The 18,555-nt window shown below is 42.8% G+C and overlaps 1 protein-coding gene across 3 annotated transcripts in view; it reads right to left on the bottom strand.

Annotated features, from left to right (window-relative positions):
• WDR59 (WD repeat domain 59) overlaps nt 1–18,555 on the bottom strand; it is a 122,274-nt gene that overhangs the window by 53,432 nt on the left and 50,287 nt on the right. For 2 of the 3 annotated variants that reach the window (XM_007993624.3, XM_073015575.1), the window contains 3 exons: nt 17,873–17,989; nt 3,088–3,165; nt 766–922 (listed from right to left, as the gene is read on the bottom strand). In XM_007993624.3, the coding sequence (XP_007991815.1) occupies nt 766–922; nt 3,088–3,165; nt 17,873–17,989 (352 nt within the window). The remainder of the gene's footprint in view (nt 1–765; nt 923–3,087; nt 3,166–17,872; nt 17,990–18,555) is intronic. The other variant, XM_073015574.1, reaches the window with a different exon arrangement.

Raw genomic sequence — 18,555 nt, forward strand, 5'->3', positions numbered from 1 at the left:
GTGAGCTGATGGAGAAACTGAGGCTGCAGCTTCTTGACTCCCATTACACTGGGGCCCTGCATGAGCGACGGCTGGATGATGAAGCTGCAATAACAAACCACCCCAACACCTCGGTGGCTTACATTTCCTGCTTGCTCTGCATCTCCGCCTCATCCTCGTGCCAGGATGTGCTGGAAGCAGCTCTATCTTGAGCTTTGCCAACTGATGTGGCAGAGGCAAAGAGGGCGTTTAACAGCACATCAGCCCCTAACCTTTCAACCCAGGAGGGACCACATCATGTGTCATGATCAAAGCAAGTCTATCAGCCAAATCTATCTTCAAAGGGCTGGGAGGTAAAATAGCACTACGTGCTTATGAAGACAACTGAGGGTATGTAGTAGGCAGTACTAACGACCACCTTGGGTCTCCCTCATCAACAGAGTGGCAAGGGGTAAATGTCCTGGACTTCTGGGCCCAGAGTCTTTCAGTCCCAGAAATGATCCAACAGCTAATCTCTATCTTCCTTCTCTTACTGGAGCCGATCTCTTCCAAGCAAGAGAGACTACGCTGAAAATTAAGAGAAGAGGACAGAATTTGGAAGAGGAACAGCAGCCTTATATAGTCCCTTTACCCACCTATGATGAAAGATGGCAACAGTCCTGGCTCTCTGGTTCCTAAAGCCTAGCTCTCTCTATGTCTTCCTTACTGGACTCCACGGCAGCACTGACTGGCACTGCTGTCACCAGAGCTCAGAAGGAAAGTCGGCAGCAGGCCTCTGCCACTCACCTTCCTTCTGTTTCCTCCACTGGAACTCCAGCACCACATCATCATGCCCCACGAAGGTGTGGACTGGGGTGTTCAAGTCAAAGACATTCCACAGGAGAAGGCTGTTTTCCCTCCGCAGCTGGGGAACCATCACGGTCACCAATCCATTGCTGAAAGGCTAAGGCAGAGAAGGCAAAAGCAGATGATCAGATTATTTCAGGGAGGATCGGCTGAGTTTTGAGTTTCCAAACCTGGAATTCCTCCTAAGTAAAATAATTAGATAATGGAAGGCCCCAACTCATCTGGAGAAATTTTTCCCAAACACCGTAAGCTGAACATCGTTACTTTTCTCTTTGCTTATAGAAGGTACCACAGCAAGTAAAAACTCAGGCTGAGGCAAGCGCTTGAAGAACTTTGAAAATTCTAAAATAAGCAAATGGTTCTGATTGCTATGCACTGAAACACACAGTTTCACATCCTAGCTACTCTCCACGAGTAGCTCAAGAGTTACTAAGCGCTTTCCCAGAATGAGCATGCAGGGCTGACAGGGAAAATCCCTGGAGCAGCAAACCTAATTCTTGCCACGTGGAAACGCACCAGAAACACGCCATCCATGTGAAGCATCACCTTCCCGCCTCCCCAGCACCACAACTGCTCAGAGGAAAACTTGCTCACTTCAGGACTGACATGTTTTACTTGGCAAAACCCAATCTGCTAGGTAGCTAAGGGGTCCATTTAGTTGAATTAGACTCTGTTATTTAAGGAATAAATAGTCACCTAAGAGCACATTTATCTTCATCACCCTTCCTGGTAGCACTCTTGGACTTCTCTGTTTATTTTTTAAAGCAAACATATTAATCCAGAAAAGTATTTCAATTCATAAGAAGAGTGTCTGATTTCTTGGCAAGTGATCCCAGGTGCAAAACCAGCTTAATACCCAAGTTATCTTTTTTGCTCCCCACAGTGACAGTCAAATATATAAAGGTAGCTTTATTCATCCCTGTGCTAGCTTTCAGATTGACATTAAAGGAAATACATTATCTCTCACCCCTGTGGCAATGGAAAATTACTGGAAGGTTGATAGTTGCCTACCCACTCTATTTGTAGCATTTAATGGTTTAAAAAGCACATTCATATAAGTTATTTCAAAAGAAAGTCAGCTTGTGAACCACAGAATTGTATACTTTAAAATGGTGGATTTTTATCACAATTTTAAAAAAAAGGAGGGCATAGTAAAAATTACTATTCATATTCTACAGTAGAGGAAATTTCTGCTCAAACACATCAAATGGCTTCCCCAAGGCCACATCCGTATTAAATGATAGAGCATGACCCCCAGCCCAGGTCTTCTGAATTTAAAGCCAGAGTTCACTCCACCACAACTGACAGACCTCAAGCCTCCTGACCCTCTCCTCCATCTACCCTGCTGCCAGCCCTATCATTAGTGAGTATCTTTACATGGCCTAGGTTCTCTGTGGAGCTTTGATCAGCAATTCTGACATAGATACTTACCCAACACTCAAAGAATAAAATGTTTTTTTTTTTTTTTTTTTTTGAGACTGAGTCTCGCTCTGTCTCCCAGGCTGGAGTGCAGTGGCTGGATCTCAGCTCACTGCAAGCTCCGCCTCCCGGGTTTATGCCATTCTCCTGCCTCAGCCTCCCGAGTAGCTGGGACTACAGGCGCCCGCCACCTCGCCCGGCTAATTTTTTGTATTTTTAGTAGAGACGGGGTTTCACCGTGTTCGCCAGGATGGTCTCGATCTCCTGACCTCGTGATCCGCCCGTCTCGGCCTCCCAAAGTGCTGGGATTACAGGCTTGAGCCACCGCGCCCGGCCAGAATAAAATGTTTTTATTTTATTTACTTATTTATTTTTTTGGAGATGGAGTCTCACTCTGTCACTCAGGCTGGAGTGCAGTGGCGCAACTCTGCTTGCTGCAATCTCTGCCTCCTGGGTTCAAGAGATTCTCCTGCCTCAGCCTCTCAAGTAGCTGGGACTACAGGCGTGCGCCACCACACCTGGCTAATTTTTGTATTTTTAGTAGAGACAGGGTTTCACCACATTGGCCAGGCTGCTCTCGAACTCCTGACCTCAGGTGATCCACCTGCCTCGGCCTCCCAAGGTGCTGGGATTACAGGTGTGAGCCACTGCGACCAGCCAAGAATAAAATTTGAAACAGTTAACAGCATTTATGCCATCATTATCAAATTTGTCCCACCACTAAACCAAGAGAGAAAGATAAAATCACCTCACAAAGAAAATAAGAGAACATGTCCCTGGGCTCCTTGTTTTTGGAACACCCAAAAAGAAGTTTCCTATCAAGAGGCAGGGTGGCTCACTCACTGTGTATCTGGCCTTCCAGACAGGCACCTGGCAAGGAAGAATATTGAGGTATTTCCGAGGCTGGCGGTAATCCCAGAACTAGAAGAGAGCAAGCAAGATCATTTGTGAAATAAATGCCATTAAAAAATTCTACTGAAATAAGCATAGCCTTTGAACTCATTGCTTCTGGTCCTCTAAAGATACACTTCACCAGCATATTTTTAGTTCAGCTCCTATAACCATACTACTGTGACATACACACAAAGAAACCTCCCTTTTCATTTCTAAAACATTACAGGAGAATTTCTGGACTTTATGAGGACCACTAATCAGGGCAGGTCACTAACAACAGGTTTGATTGTGAAATGACCTTTAGAGCTGAAAATTAAAAGAGACGTGTTTGATCCTGTATCATGTTTACATCACGCAGGTAATTTCAAAACAATAGCTGAAGTGTCCTGACTACTCATTACATTTCAGACATATATTCAGAACTTTTTTCTCCCATTTAATCTTTGTACCAACCACATAATGCATGCTTTTAATCTCTTTTTTAAATGCAGAGGCTATATAAAGACAAGACATAATGTGCAGGGTCACAAAGAAAAAAGGCAGCTGTGTGAGAACCTAGGAGCCAATCCATTCAAGTCCACACCCACTATCATCCTCCAACATCTGAGGTGCAGTTCCTGAAAATGTAGAGCACACAAAGTGAGCCACACAAAATACCTTAGAGACACCTATGCATCTAATGTGACGGGCACATACGCTTAGAACTCCAGCATTTGTCACAAAGGCAGGAAAGCCAAGAGTGAAACTCGGAACTGTTTTAAGGAAATTATTTTCAAAAATAGACGACAGCAATCACTCTGGAAATCGCTATAGCAATTTCTTTTTTTAATAGAGATGGGATCTTGCCATGTTGCCCAGGCTGGTCTCGAACCTCTGGGCTCAGGCAATCCTCCCACCTTGGCCTCCCAAAGTGCTGGGATTACAGGTGTGAGCCACCACTCCTGCCTACTTTGGCAATTTCCTATAAAGTTAAGAGTACACATACCATATGACCCAGCAATACCACTCCTACACAACTGCCCTAGAAAATTGAAAATGTCTGTTCACACAAAAACCTATACATGAACGTTTATAGTGGCTCTATTCACAATCACCAAAAACCAAAAATAGTCCAAATGTCCTTAAATGGGTCAACAGAAAATTAATGGTGGCATATCCATAAGTGGAATACTACTCAGTACTAAAAAGTCTATGCATTATTACTTTTTAAAACAACTTGGATGACTCTCAAAAGGCATTATGTTGAATGAAAAAAAGACAACCTTAAAAGGTTATATACTAGTCCGGGTGCAGTGGCTCATGCCTGTAATCCCAGCACTTTGGGAGGCCAAGGCAGGCAGATCACTTGAGGTCAGGAGTTTGAGACCAGCCTGGCTCACATGGTGAAACCCCATATCTACCAAAAATACAAAAATTAGCTGGGCATGGTGGCACACACCTGTAGTCCCATCTACTCAGGAGGCCAGGAGGCTAAGGCACAATAATTGCTTGAACCCGGGAGGCAGAGGTTGTAGTGAGCCAAGATAGCACCACTGCATCCCAGCCTGGGCAACAGAACAAGCCTCCATCTCAAAAAAAAAAAAAAAAAGCCATTCTCAAAAAGACCAAATTATAGTGATGGGAAACAGACAAGTGGTTGCCAGAGGTTAGGGGTAGGAGAGGGTATGAGTGCAAAGGAATAACACGAGGTGGCTCTTCAGTGTCATGGAACTGTTCGATACCCAGACTGTGTGGGCAGTTATAGGCAACTCTGCATATGTGTACTTCATAGGTTTTCAAGGCTGGTGCAGTGGCTCATGCCTGTAATCTCAGTGCTTTGGGAGGCTAAGGTAGGAGGGTCACTTGACGCCAGGAATTCAAGACCAGCCTGGGCAACAAAGCAAGACCCCGTCTCCTCACCTAGCTGATTAGGAGGTTGAAATGGGAGGACTGACTGAGCCAAGGAGTTCAAGGTTACATACCGTGAGCTATGATCATACCACTGCATGCCAGCGTGAGCAACAGAGCATGACCCTGTCTCAAAAAAAAATGTTTTAAATAAAAAAGTAAAAAGTATATCAGACTATACGGAAAACAGAGAAAAATCTAATAAATGTATACTTTTTTTTTTTTCGAGAGGGAGTTTCGCTCTTGTTGCCCAGGCTGGAGTGCAATGGCGCGATCTCGGCTCACTACAACCTCCGCCTCCCGATTTCAAGCGATTCTCCTGCCTCAGCCTCCCAAGTAGCTGGGATTACCGGCGCGCACCACCACGCCTGGCTAATTTTTTGTATTTTTAGTACAGATGGGGTTTTACATGGCCAGGCTGGTCTTGAACGCCTGACCTCAGGTGATTTGCCCGCCTTGGCCTCCCAGAGTGCTGGTATTACAGGTGTGAGCCACTGTGCCCAGCCGATGTATAATTATTGTTCCAGAGGAAAGGAAAGAGAAGGAATGGAACAGAAGTAGTATTTGAAGAGCGAATAATGGTTGAAAATTTCCCCAAAGTGAGGATGGCCAACAAGCCACAGATGTGAGAAGTACTTTCCTCCTTCTTACAAAAGAAACCAGTTTTGATAACGGCCTTTAATAATCATAACCTTTTCTGTAGAAGGATATGACCCACACAAGTACTGTCACGCTGGCCTTCTCTGTTTCAAAACTTTTAGAGACATAATAAAGTATAGGGATATATATTCAGACCCACAAATCTCTTACTACACTTTAAAATATTCAAAATGGTTTAAAGCTGGTTTTACATGGTTTTAGAGCAAAGGAAGAGACCTTAAAAAGGTTTTGCTTGGTTTGGTTAATAATTTTGTGAATAAGCCTGAATGGAAATGGAAATGACTTGTCTGGAGTTTCATAACCTTCTGAAAAATCTAAAGAGTTCGAAGTGGGTGACTTTTTCTCCTCTCAAAAGAAAATCACGATATCCCAAAGAAATATACAAATGAGCCAACCTGGAATGTAAGGGAGCATTCTATGTGCCAACAATGAGGTGTTAATAAATCTTAGAAGCTGTTCCTCTACTTAATGCACAATATGAATGAACGAGTATTACAGAGCACAGCACACAGGAACAGGCAAACACGCAGCTGTAAACTCTTGCTTAGTTCCCCAACCTGCCTGAGGGCTGGATGAGGTTTTTCCATTGAGTGCGTGGGAAGAGGTGAACGCAATCATTTCTGAGCAGACGTGTGAGTGTAATTTTGCCTATTTCCAAAAAAAAATAAATGGTTTAGATTGAAAAGTTTAGATGGCATAACTGCTAAATTTAATAGCATCCCTGTTTTGATTCAAGACTAATAATCAAGTAGCTAAACATAAAATGAGAAAACTCAAGAATTTCTAGGAAGAAGCCAGGCACAGTGGCTCACACCTACAATCCCAGCACTTTTGGAGGCTGAGGCGGGCAGATCACCTGAGGTCAGGAGTTAAAGACCAGCCTGGCCAACATGGTAAAACCCAGTCTCTACTAAAAATACACAAATTAGCCGGGCAAGGTGGCATGCGCCTGGAGTCCCAGCTACTTGCGAGGATGAGGCAGGAGAATCGCTTGAACCCAGGAGGTGGAGGCTGCAGTGAGCTGAGACTGCACCACTGCACTCCAGCCTGGGCAACGGAGTGAGACTCCATCTCAAACAAACAAACAAACAAACAAACAAAGAATTTCTAGGAAGAAAAAAAAAAAAAACTTCTAATAAACTTCTGATGTTTTAGATTTGCTGCTCTTTTAAAAAAAAAAAAAAAAAAATCTCAGCTTTCTCATTTTCAGTCCAAGGGACACACTTGGTGGCAGCAAGAGAAACTTTACTCAATGGATGTTTTATTAAAAGATCTTTTCCATGTCACATGAGATGTGTATTTAAAGAACCGGATGCTGGACTTGAAGAGGAAAGTATCAAGGATTCCTTTTTGAGAGGGAATCTTACTCTGTTGCCAGGCTGGAGTGCAGTGGTGCGATCTCGGCTGACTGCAACCTCTGCCTCCCAGGTTCAAGCAATTCTGCTGCCTCAGCCTCCCGAGTAGCTGGGACTACAGGCATGCACCACCACGTCCAGCTAATTTTTGTATTTTTAGTAGAGACAGGGTTTTACCATGTTGGTCAGGATGATTCCGATCTCTTGACCTCATGATCCACCCACCCCAGCCTCCCAAAGTGCTGGGATTACAGGTGTGAGCCACCGCACCCAGCTTTTTTTTTGTTTGTTTTTTGTTTTTGAGACAGAATCTCACTTTGTAGCCCTGGCTGGAGTATAGTGACAGGATTATGACTCACTGCAGCTTAGACCTCCCTAGTTCAAGTGATCTTCCTGCCTCAGCAGCCTTGTGAGTAGATGGGACTACAAGGGCACACCACCACATCTGGCTACTTTTTTTTTATTTTTCTGTAGAGACAAGGTCTCCCTGTGTTGCCCAGGCTGGTCTTGAACTCCTGGACTCAAGTGATCTGCTTGCCTAAACATCCCAAAGTGCTGAGATTACAGGTGTGAGCCACTGCACCCAGCTTTTTTCCCTGTTCTTGTAAGGCCAGATTTGCCTTATGTGGGATAGCTACATTGAAAGAAGTTATGCAACTGTCCTTAGTTTTATGTTAAAATACTCCATGAAATGGGTACACTGGCTCATGCCTGTAATCCCAGCACTTTGGGAGACCAAAGCGGGCAGATCACTTGAGGTCAGGAGTCTGAGACCAGCCTGGCCACCATGGTGAAACCCTGTCTCTATTGAAAAACAAAATACAAAAATAAGCCTGGTGTGGTGGTGTGCACCTGTAATCCCAGCTACTCGAGAGGCTGAGGCACAAGAATCGCTTGAACCCAGGAGGTGGAGGTTGCAGTGAGCTGAGATCACACCACTGCACTGCAGCCTGGATGACAGGGTAAGACTCTGTAGCAAAAAAAATAAAAGAGACAATACACAGAATGGGAGAAATGATCTGCAAACTATCTAAAATGATCTGCAAACTATCTATGTAACAAGGGATTAATAACCAGAATATATAAGGATCTCAAACAACTCAATAGGAAAAAAATCTAATAATCCAATTAAAACATGGCAAAAGATCTGAACAGACATCGCTCAAAAGAAGACATATAAATGGCAAACAGTATGTGAAAAGATGCTCAACATCACTGATCATCAGAGAAATGCAAATCAAAACTACAATGAGATATCATCTCATACCAGTTAAAATGGCTGTTATCCAAAAGACAGGCAATAATGAATGCTGGCAAGGATGTAAAGAAAAGGGAACCCTCATACACTGTTGGCAGGAATGTAAATTAGTACAGGCACCACGGAGCAGAACTATCGTATGATCCAGCAACCCCCCTGCTAGGTATATACCCCAAAGAAAAGAAACCAGTATAGCGAAGAGATATCTGCACTCCCATATTTATTGCAGTATTATTCGCAATAGGCAAGGTATTCCCATCCCTGGTAGGATGAGGATATAGACTTCAGGGTGACCGAAGAATCAGAATAAATGTTGATACAAGATGCAATCACCTCCTCCAGCTGGATCAAAGAAAGTGGTATTGAGGTTACGGTCTGTTAATAGCATGGGGATGCCAGTGGCTAGGACTGGTAGAGAGAGGAGGAGTAGAACTGCTGTAATTTCTGGAAGCAAAGTAAATGTTCATAAACAGACAAATGGAAAAGAAAATATGGTGCATATACACAATGGAGTACTATTCATCCATAAAAAAGAATGCAATCCTATCATTTACAACAACATGGAAGGAACTAGAGGAAATTTTGTTAACTGAAACAAGCCAGGCACAGAAAAATAAACTTTGCATGTTCTCACTCATCTGTGGGAGCTAAAAATTAAAACAATTGAACTCATGAAGATAGAGAGCAGAATGATGGTTACCAGAGGCTGGGAAGCATAGTAGGGTAGGGCAGGGGGAGCCAGAAGTGGGGATGGTTAATGGGTAGAAAAATATAGTTAGGGCCGGGCGCAGTGGCTCAAGCCTGTAATCCCAGCACTTTGGGAGGCCAAGACAGGCGGATCACGAGGTCAGGAGATCGAGACCATCCTGGCTAACACGGTGAAAACCCGTCTCTACTAAAAATACAAAAAACTAGCCGGGCGAGGTGGCGGGCGCCTGTAGTCCCAGCTACTTGGGAGGCTGAGGCAGGAGAATGGCGTAAACCTGGGAGGCAGAGCTTGCAGTGAGCTGAGATCCAGCCACTGCACTCCAGCCTGGGTGACAGAGTGAGACTCCGTCTCAAAAAAAAAAGAAAAATATAGTTAGGCAGAATAAATAAGAGCCAGTATTTGACAGCACAACAGGGTGATTACAGTAAACAATAATTCATTGTACATTTAAAAACAACTGAAAGGGTATGATTAGAATGTTTGTAACAGAAAAAATTGATAAATGCTTGAGGTGATAGATACCCAGTTTGCCCTAATGTGATTATTACTCATTATACGCCTGTATCAAAATATCTCATGTACCCTATAAATATATACACCTACTAGTTACCCATAAATTTCTTTTTAAAAAAATGGATGGCCGGGCGCGGTGGCTCAAGCCTGTAATCCCAGCACTTTGGGAGGCCGAGACGGGCGGATCACGAGGTCAGGAGATCGAGACCATCCTGGTTAACATGGTGAAACCCCGTCTCTACTAAAAAATACAAAAAACTAGCCGGGCGAGGTGGCGGGCGCCTGTAGTCCCAGCTACTTGGGAGGCGGAGGCAGGAGAATGGCGTGAACCCGGGAGGCGGAGCTTGCAGTGAGCTGAGATCCGGCCACTGCACTCCAGCCTGGGCGGCAGAGCGAGACTCCGTCTCAAAAAAAAAAAAAAAAAAAAAAAAAAATGGAAACAGTAAAACAAAAAAACAAAACAAAACAAAACAAGTCTTAAATGCTTGCTGAAGCTATACCTCAGGAAAAAATTAGCAGTGAGTTAAATTAATGGTTGTGAATGGTAGACTATAAAATAAGAAGCTTGACAACAGGATAAAAACAAAACACAAAAATCAAATAAACAAAAACGGAAAAAAATTCCAGTACCTTGAAACAAACTTTATGAAAGTTCTTTTTAATTAATATATAACCATAGAAAGAAGTTCTGCCAGGAATGCTGGCTCACTCCTGTAACCCCACCACTTTGGGAGGTCGAGATGGGTAGATCACCTGAGGTCAGGAGTTCGAGATCAACCTGGCCAACATGGTGAAACTCTGTCTCTACTAAAAATACAAAAATTAGCCAAATGTGGTGGCACACACCTGTTATCCCAGCTACTTGGGAGGCTGAGGCAGGAGAATCATTTGAATCCAGGAGGAGAAGGTTGCAGTGAGCTGAGATCATGCCACCACACTCCTAGCCTGGATGACAGAGAGAGACTCCGTCTCCGTCTCCAAAAAAAAAAAAAAGAGCAAGACTCTGTCTCCAAAAAAAAAAGAAAGGAAAGAAAAAAGTTCAGGTAATGTTCTAATGAAGATGAATCCCTGGAGAAATTAGACTATGTAGTTTAATAATTTGGATTTATAAATATCTATGTGTGTTTTCCTGACTATATCACAGTATAAATATTAATTTTTAACATACTATTCTAACTTAAATAAGCCTTGGGTTTATTTTCTCATGGAAAGCTTAATTAAACTTCCTAAATTACATAACTATTTATATGGATTATAGGAGTTGTCATTGTTTCCACAAAATATTTAAAATTATTAAAATGTAAAAATTACATCAAATCAAATGAATGAAAACAACTGATGCTCTTAAAAAAATGTTTGCTCTCATGCTCTTATGAACTTTTGTTTTTTCTTTTTTGAGTGATGGTCTCCCTTTTTCAGGCAGTTGGAGTGCAGTGGCACAATCTTGGCTCAATACAACCTCAACCTCTTGGGTTTGAACAATTCTCCCACCTCCACCTCCCAAGTAGCTGGGACTACAGGTGCTTGTTACCACGCCTGGCTAATTTTTTGCATTTTTTGCAGAGATGGGGTTTTGCCATGTTGCCCACGCTGGTCCCAAACTCCTATGTTCAAGCAATCTGCCCGCTTCAGCCTCCCAAAGTGATGGGAATTCAGGTACGAGTCACTGCACCCGGCTGCACTTTCTATAATAATAAGGATCACAAGAACTGAGTCTACAGCCTGGTGATATGGGGAGACCCATCTCTAAAAAAAAAAACCTCGAAAATTAGCCAGGCATTGTAGCTTGCACCTGTAGTCCCAGCTACTCCGGAGGCTGACATGGGAAGATCGTTTGAGCCCAGGAGGTCAAGCCTGCAGTGAGCTGTGATTGTGCCATTGCATTCCAGCCTGGGTAACAGAGCAAGATCTTGTCTCAAAAAAAAAAAAGAACAACAACTCAGCTATTCCATTACAGTATCAAGGTAAATATGTTTAATATTTCTCTAATAAACTCTTAATATAAACTTTTGTTTCTGTGTTATAATATAAACTTAAATTGTAATTTCAAAATCTTTAATTTTAAGACCTTGAACTAATATTAATGAATAACCTTTGAATATATAAATAATGTCTAGGCATAATTTTATATATATATATATATATATATATATATTTTTTTTTTTTTTTAAAGAGATAGGGTCTCACTCTGTCACCTAAACTGGAGTGCAGTGGTTTGATCACAGCTCATTGCAGCCTCGAACTCCTGGGATCAAGCAATCCTCCCGCCTTAGCCTACTGAGTAGCTAGGATGACAGGTGCATGCCACCAGCCCGGCTATTTTTTTATTTTTTAGAAACAGGGTCTCACTATGTTATCTAGGCTCATTTTAAACTCTAGGCCTGAAGGAATCCTCCCACCTCAGCCTCGCAAGATGCTAAGATTACAAGCATGAACCACCACACCTAGCCAAGAATACCTTTTGAAAATTGAGTCATGGACCGGGCGCGGTGGCTCAAGCCTGTAATCCCAGCACTTTGGGAGGCCGAGACGGGTGGATCACGAGGTCAGGAGATCGAGATCATCCTGGCTAACATGGTGAAACCCCGTCTCCACTAAGAAATACAAAAAATTAGCCGGGCGAGGTGGCGGGCGCCTGTAGTCCCAGTTACTCGGAGGCTGAGGCCGGAGAATGGCGTGAACCCGGGAGGCGGAGCTTGCAGTGAGCCGAGATGGCGCCACTGCACTCCAGCCTGGGCGACAAAGCGAGACTCCGTCTCAAAAAAAAAAACAAAAAAACAGAAAATTGAGTCATGAAACATAATTTTTACACACACACCCTTGCTCCTTGATACTATTTATTTATTTATTTATTTGAGACAGGGTCTCACTCTGTCGCCCAGGTTGGAGTGCAGTGGTGTGATCACAGCTCACTGCAGCCTCAACCTCCTCGGTTCCAACAATCCTCCTACCTCAGCCTTCTGGGTGGCTGAGACTACTGGTATGCACCATCACACCAAGCTAATTTGTTTATTTTTTGTGGAGATGGGGTTTCACTATGTTGGCCGGGCTGGTCTCCAACTCCTGGGCTCAAGTGATCCTCCCTCCTCAGACTCCCAAAGTGCTGAGATTACATGCGTGAGCCACCAGGCCCAGTCTTGATGCTTTATTGATTGTCCAGTTAATAGGGTGAAAGGATTTACAAATACCTTTTGATCACACTGGTATACATGCTTACTTCTGCTGCCTTAAAAATGTCAAATATTATCTATGATTGTATGAGGATGTGTTTGCAAGATAATACATGCATTTCTTGCCTTATCAAGGAGAAAAACAGAATATTTTTGCCTTATATATGACGTTGACAAAGTTGGCCAAATGTTATGGATTTTCTTATAAAACAAAAATGACTTGTGGAAAAGATTTTTGTGCAAAACATTATATGGATAGTACACAAAAGGAATAAATCTAAAATGCCAGCCTGGGCAACATAGCAAGACCCCACCTCTACAAAAAACAAAATAATATGACATGGTGGCATACACCTGTAGTCCTAGCAACTTGAGAGGCTGAGGTGGGAGGATCACTTGAGCCCAGCAGTTCAAGGCTGCAGTGAGCTGTGATCATGCCACTTGTAGTGCAGCCTGGGTGACACAGTGAGACCCTGTCTCTAAAAAAGAAAAACAAAACCTAAAATGTAGGTTTTCTTTCCATTTAAACAGCAACTGATCTCTGAGCACATCATTTGTTTAAAACAGTAAAAACTTAGTCTATATCTACAGAGCAGAGGTTCACCAAAATACTGTTACTTTTTGTGTTTTTCATAAAGCTCCTGAATTATTTGTCTAAATCTCGTTTTTTAAAAATGCTGCCATTCTTAATAATTTTTATCACTTACTGCTGTATTTAACTTTAGTTTATATATCAAGACTATAATCATTTCTTATCTTTATTTTATTTATTTGGGTTTTTTATTTTTATTTATTTTTTTTGAGACGGAGTTTAGCTCTTGTTGCCCAGACTGGAGTGCATGTAGCATGATCTCAGCTCACTGCAACCTCCGCCTCCTGGGTTCAAGCGATTCTCCTGCCTCAACCTCCCGAGTAGCTGGGATTACAGGCATGCACCACCACACCCAGCTATGTATTTTTAGTAGAGATGGAGTTACACCATGTTGGCCAGGCTGGTCACGAACTCCTGACCTCAGGTGATCCACCCGCCTTGGCCTCCCAAAGCGTTGGGATTACAGGCGTGAGCCACTGCGCCAGCCATTTCTTATCTTTAGACCCTTATATGACAACTCTTTGTTGCCAAATTCAGGTCCTATGTTCAAAATAATAAAATGGTCAAGATGTCTTTTCAGCTTAAACTACTTCTGGGTTTCCCATATGGCCACATGGTAAACTATAATTCGCCCCTCAACTTATAAAAGCAATTATACTCAAAATAATTAGGTATGCTTGTCATTCTCCAGATTTCTAACGAGCTCCACACTGTGCATGCCGCCCTATTAGCAAACCCACAGTGTGTGGAAAGCTAGCAAAGAAAAGTTCAGCCTCCCCAGATTAATTATATACAAGTAAAATGTTGTTAATATGAATACATTCTAGCAACTGTTTACTTTTCAATTGGGATAGAAACATATTCACATTCATGTACAAAGATCGGCATATAACTGTTAGCAAGATTAATGCTTTTTTTAAGAAAAAAAGAAAGATTTTGTTTCTAGATTTAAAGATGTTCACCAACTGGTGACAATTATACAATTTATGGGATTAATTAGAGGACCCTGGAGATTTGACAATGTCCTTACTGTTCATAACATGCTCTTGCTCTCAAGGCAATCACTGATGCAGTCTTACAAAATGATTACACGTCATTTGGAAACAGAAGACTTCATTCTATTTCAATCTGATACAGGTAGTTATTACAAATTAACCGGAGCCATTCCATCCCCCCATTCACAGACAATTTCTCCTTTTCATTTACCCTTGCCAAAGGGTTCCTGCTACAAACTACAGAGCAGAAAAAAAGTCCTCTGAAGAAATATCAGGGGCTAGGTGTGGCTCACGCCTGTAATCCCAACACTTTGGGAGGCTGAAGCAGGAAGACTGCTTGAGCCCAGGAGTTCAAAACCAGCCTGGTCAACACAGTGAGACAAAATACATATTTTTTCTTTATATATAGATATAGATATATACATATCTACATAGAGATGGAGAAAGAGAGGTATAAAGAAATATCACAAGAGCCTTGGTCAAAAATGAACCAGGTTTCCTTGAGTGTTGATACCCTAGGAAATAGACTCAAAGCTACATGTTTCCCATCAGAATGTACCAAGGGTGGTAGGGCACGGTGGCTCATTCCTGTAATCCCAGCACTTTGGGAGGCCAAGACAGGTAGATTGCTTGAGGTCAGGAGTTTGAGACCAGCCTGGCCAACACGGTGAAACTCCGTCTCTACTAAAAATACAAAAATTAGCCTGGGATGTTGGTGCGCCCTTGTAATCCCAGCTACTGAGGGAGGCTGAGACATGAGAATCGCTTGAACCCGGGAGGCAGAGGTTGCAGTGAGCCAAGATCACGCCACTGCAATCCAGCCTGGGCAACAGAGCAAGACTCTGTCTCAAAAAAAAAAGAATGTACCAAGGGACTATGTCTGGATTTCCAGGACTCTCTTTGTCTAGAAGGCAGCAACTTTTGTGAAATAGGCTGCTGTTAACCCAAGATCAGGAAAAACAAAAAGATTATGTAAAATGATATGAACTCATTTAATTATAGTTAATGTTCTATTTCTAAGGGCCACATAAGAAAAATTCTTTTCTTTCTTCTTGATCTACCCCTAACCTTCAACTCAACTGTTCTGTAGTTAAACAATTTACAAACTGAAGTGAAATACACATTCAGTGATAACCTTGCTCCAGCTGACCCCTTCGAATTTAGAAAATAAAAATACAATAAAAATAACTAACATTAATTATGAGCTAATAATTTTGTATTTTTACATCATATGGATAGTATACAAAAGGAATAAAACTAAAACACCAGCTTGGGCATTTGTCATATGCACCTAAGAATTGTCATATAAACCTAACAATGATTATGTAGAAAAATTACACATATTGATCCTTATCTACTGAAAAAAATGGTTGAATGTTATGCAAAGTCCCTTTTATAAATTTCTTCACTTTTTATGATCATGCTGTTTACATACATTCAATAAAATTGTCTTGCTAGCACTGTGGGAGGCTGAGGCAGGTGGATCGTGAGGTTAAGAGATTGAGACCAACCTGGCCAACATGGTGAAACCACGTCTCTACTAAAAATACAAGTTAGCTGGGTGTGGTGGCATGTGGCATGCGCAGGAGAATCACTTGAACCTGGGAGGTGGAGGCTGCAGTGAGCCAAGATCGTGCCACTGCACTCCAGCCTGGGTGACAGAGTAAGATTCCATCTCAAAAAAAAAAAAAAAAAAAAAAAAATTGTCTTGCTTCCAGGATATAGTGGAATAAATCAAATACCATGCCAAAAATCTCATTTCATTAATAAGCTAAGCCTGCTGGTAAAGAACAGAGAAGGCTCTTTGTATGGGGAAACAATGCCTATAAAGTCCTCCCAGGAAACTGGCTGTTACCTGCTTTATTACCTATGAAACCCCAGACTCACGGGTAGGAAAGATGCCACTAAGTATCAACAAACTTGGGCATCTCATAGAAAGAGGTAGAGTTGAACTGGATGGTTTCTGGTTTACGAACTTGGAAGACAAGCTGATTGGGGTATGGGGACAGAAACCCAAATGCGGCCGGGCATGGTAGCTCCTACCTGTAATCCCAGCACTTTGGGAGGCTGAGATGGGTGGATCACTTGAGGTTAGGAGTTCAAGACCATCCTGGCCAACATGGTTAAATCCCATCTGTACTAAAAATACAAAAATTAGCCAGGCATGATGGCGTGCATCTGTAATCCCAGCTACTCGGGAGGCTGAGGCAGAAGAACCAGGAGCGGACGTTGCAGTGAGCCGAGATCACACCACTGCACTTCCGCCTGGGTGACAAAGCAAGACTCCGTCTCAAAAAATAAATAAATAAATAAAAACGGAAAACCAAATGCAATATGAACAAACAAACAAAAAAGTCACATCTGGCACATTAAAAATAACTTACAACCCTAAGGGATTTACAAACTTCAAGACAGGAGTTAACTTTTAAATTAGTATATGACTGTAGTTTGTTAATCATATCACAAAGATGTCATATATGACTATATAAATACAACAAAGCATTAAATAAATGACACTGAATCATAAAATTGCTAAACCAACTTCTGTGGTCCAACCCCTGTCCTTAGAGACCTGACCACAAGGAGGAACTACTGGAGCAAAGATGACTCTGCCCTGCCATCATTCTGACCAAGGGTGAACATCACATGCCACAGAGAGGAAAGGCAAACAAACAACGCTGTACCTTGTGATAAACCAAAAATAATCGGGTTACTGAAACACAAAAAATCTTGAGCATTTCCTGTAAGTTAGAGAATCACTAATAAAATGACTCTAGCCTGAAAGCGTCAGAACTTTCTACATATGATAAGCATGTGAGGGAGCAGCTGTTTTTCCACCAGGAATAGACTAATTGTAAACTTTGCAACCTTAACAACTCTGTAGGCGTTTCTCCTTTACTTAGATCTGTTATGCATACCTGACTTCCTTGCAGTTTCTTTGCAAGGGAACCTCCTTCTCTTTCTTGAGGCAGAGTCTCGCTCGGTCGCCCAGGTTGGAGCGCAGTGGCTCAATCTCGGCTCAGTGCAACCACTGCCTCCCGGGTTCAAGCGATTCTTGTGTCTCAGCCTCCTGAGTAGCTGGAATTACAGGTGTGCGGCACCATACCCAGCTAATTTTTGTATTTTTAGTAGAGATCAGGTTTCACCAGGTTGGCCGGGCTGGTCTCGAACTCCTGACCTCAAGTGATCTGCCTGCCTTGGCCTCCCAAAGTGCTGGGATTACAGGTGTGAGCCACTGCACCCGGCCAACTTCTTTCTCTTTCTAAGTACTTTTATCTCTGACTTCCTTTCACAAAGGGAAAGACAAAAACCTTCTGAACAAATTCTAAGAGACATATCAGAGGAGATCCTATGGCATGTCACTCTGCCATCATAACGCAGCGTGGTTACGTTGAACAGCACCATGTTGGGTCTCGCTCTGTTGCATTGCGCTGGTCAACATAACCAAATTTATGTGTTCAATTGCCCAAGAAGCACATGCACCGTGAAATACATACTATACTAACACACTATAGCTTTCCTCCCAAGGTGGAATCATACATCCCTGATGCCACCCAAACACTGCTCCCCCAACTTCCCCATGGGCGCCACTGACCTTCACAGAATTGTCTTGACTGGAGGTAGCAAGAATGTGCTCGCTGTCTGGGTGCCAGTCCAGGCCATGGATTTTGGAGAGGTGGGCGGCTAGATATTCCACTGCTGTACTGGGTTTCTGCAACAGATCAGCTCCGAATGTTATTGATTTAGAAAGAACTCATTGAGTGTCTACCACATAAAAGTCTGCTAGGTAGTGAGTGAGGATGCAAAAATACTACCAGATACTGTTTCTACCCTACACAGACTTTGTTTTGGTTAAGCCAAACAAAACACCATCACCAAAAGACTCATCCAACTCTCCTTCACATGCTCTGGAAATGCGCCTGTGAGCCTCATTTCTTCTCACTTCAATGGAGGATACAAGGTAGTGGGTACTTTTCACCCCCTTTTTTGTTTTATGAGACGGAGTCTTGCTCTGTGTGCAGTGGCATGATCACGGCTCACTGCAGCCTCAACTTACTGGGCTCAAGCAGTCCTCCCGCCTCAGTCCTCCAAATAGCTGGGACTACAGGTGCATGCCACCTTGCCTGGCTAATTTTTTTGCATTTTTTGTAGAGATAGGGTTTTGCATGTTGTCCAGGCTGGTCTTGAACTCCTGGGCTCAAGTGACCCACCTGTTTTGGCCGCCCAAAGTCCTGGGATTACAGGCACGATCCACGGTGCCCAGTCTCACACATTAAT

This window comes from Chlorocebus sabaeus, chromosome 5 (genome assembly GCF_047675955.1).
Source record: "Chlorocebus sabaeus isolate Y175 chromosome 5, mChlSab1.0.hap1, whole genome shotgun sequence".
Classification (NCBI taxonomy): Eukaryota; Metazoa; Chordata; class Mammalia; order Primates; family Cercopithecidae; genus Chlorocebus; species Chlorocebus sabaeus.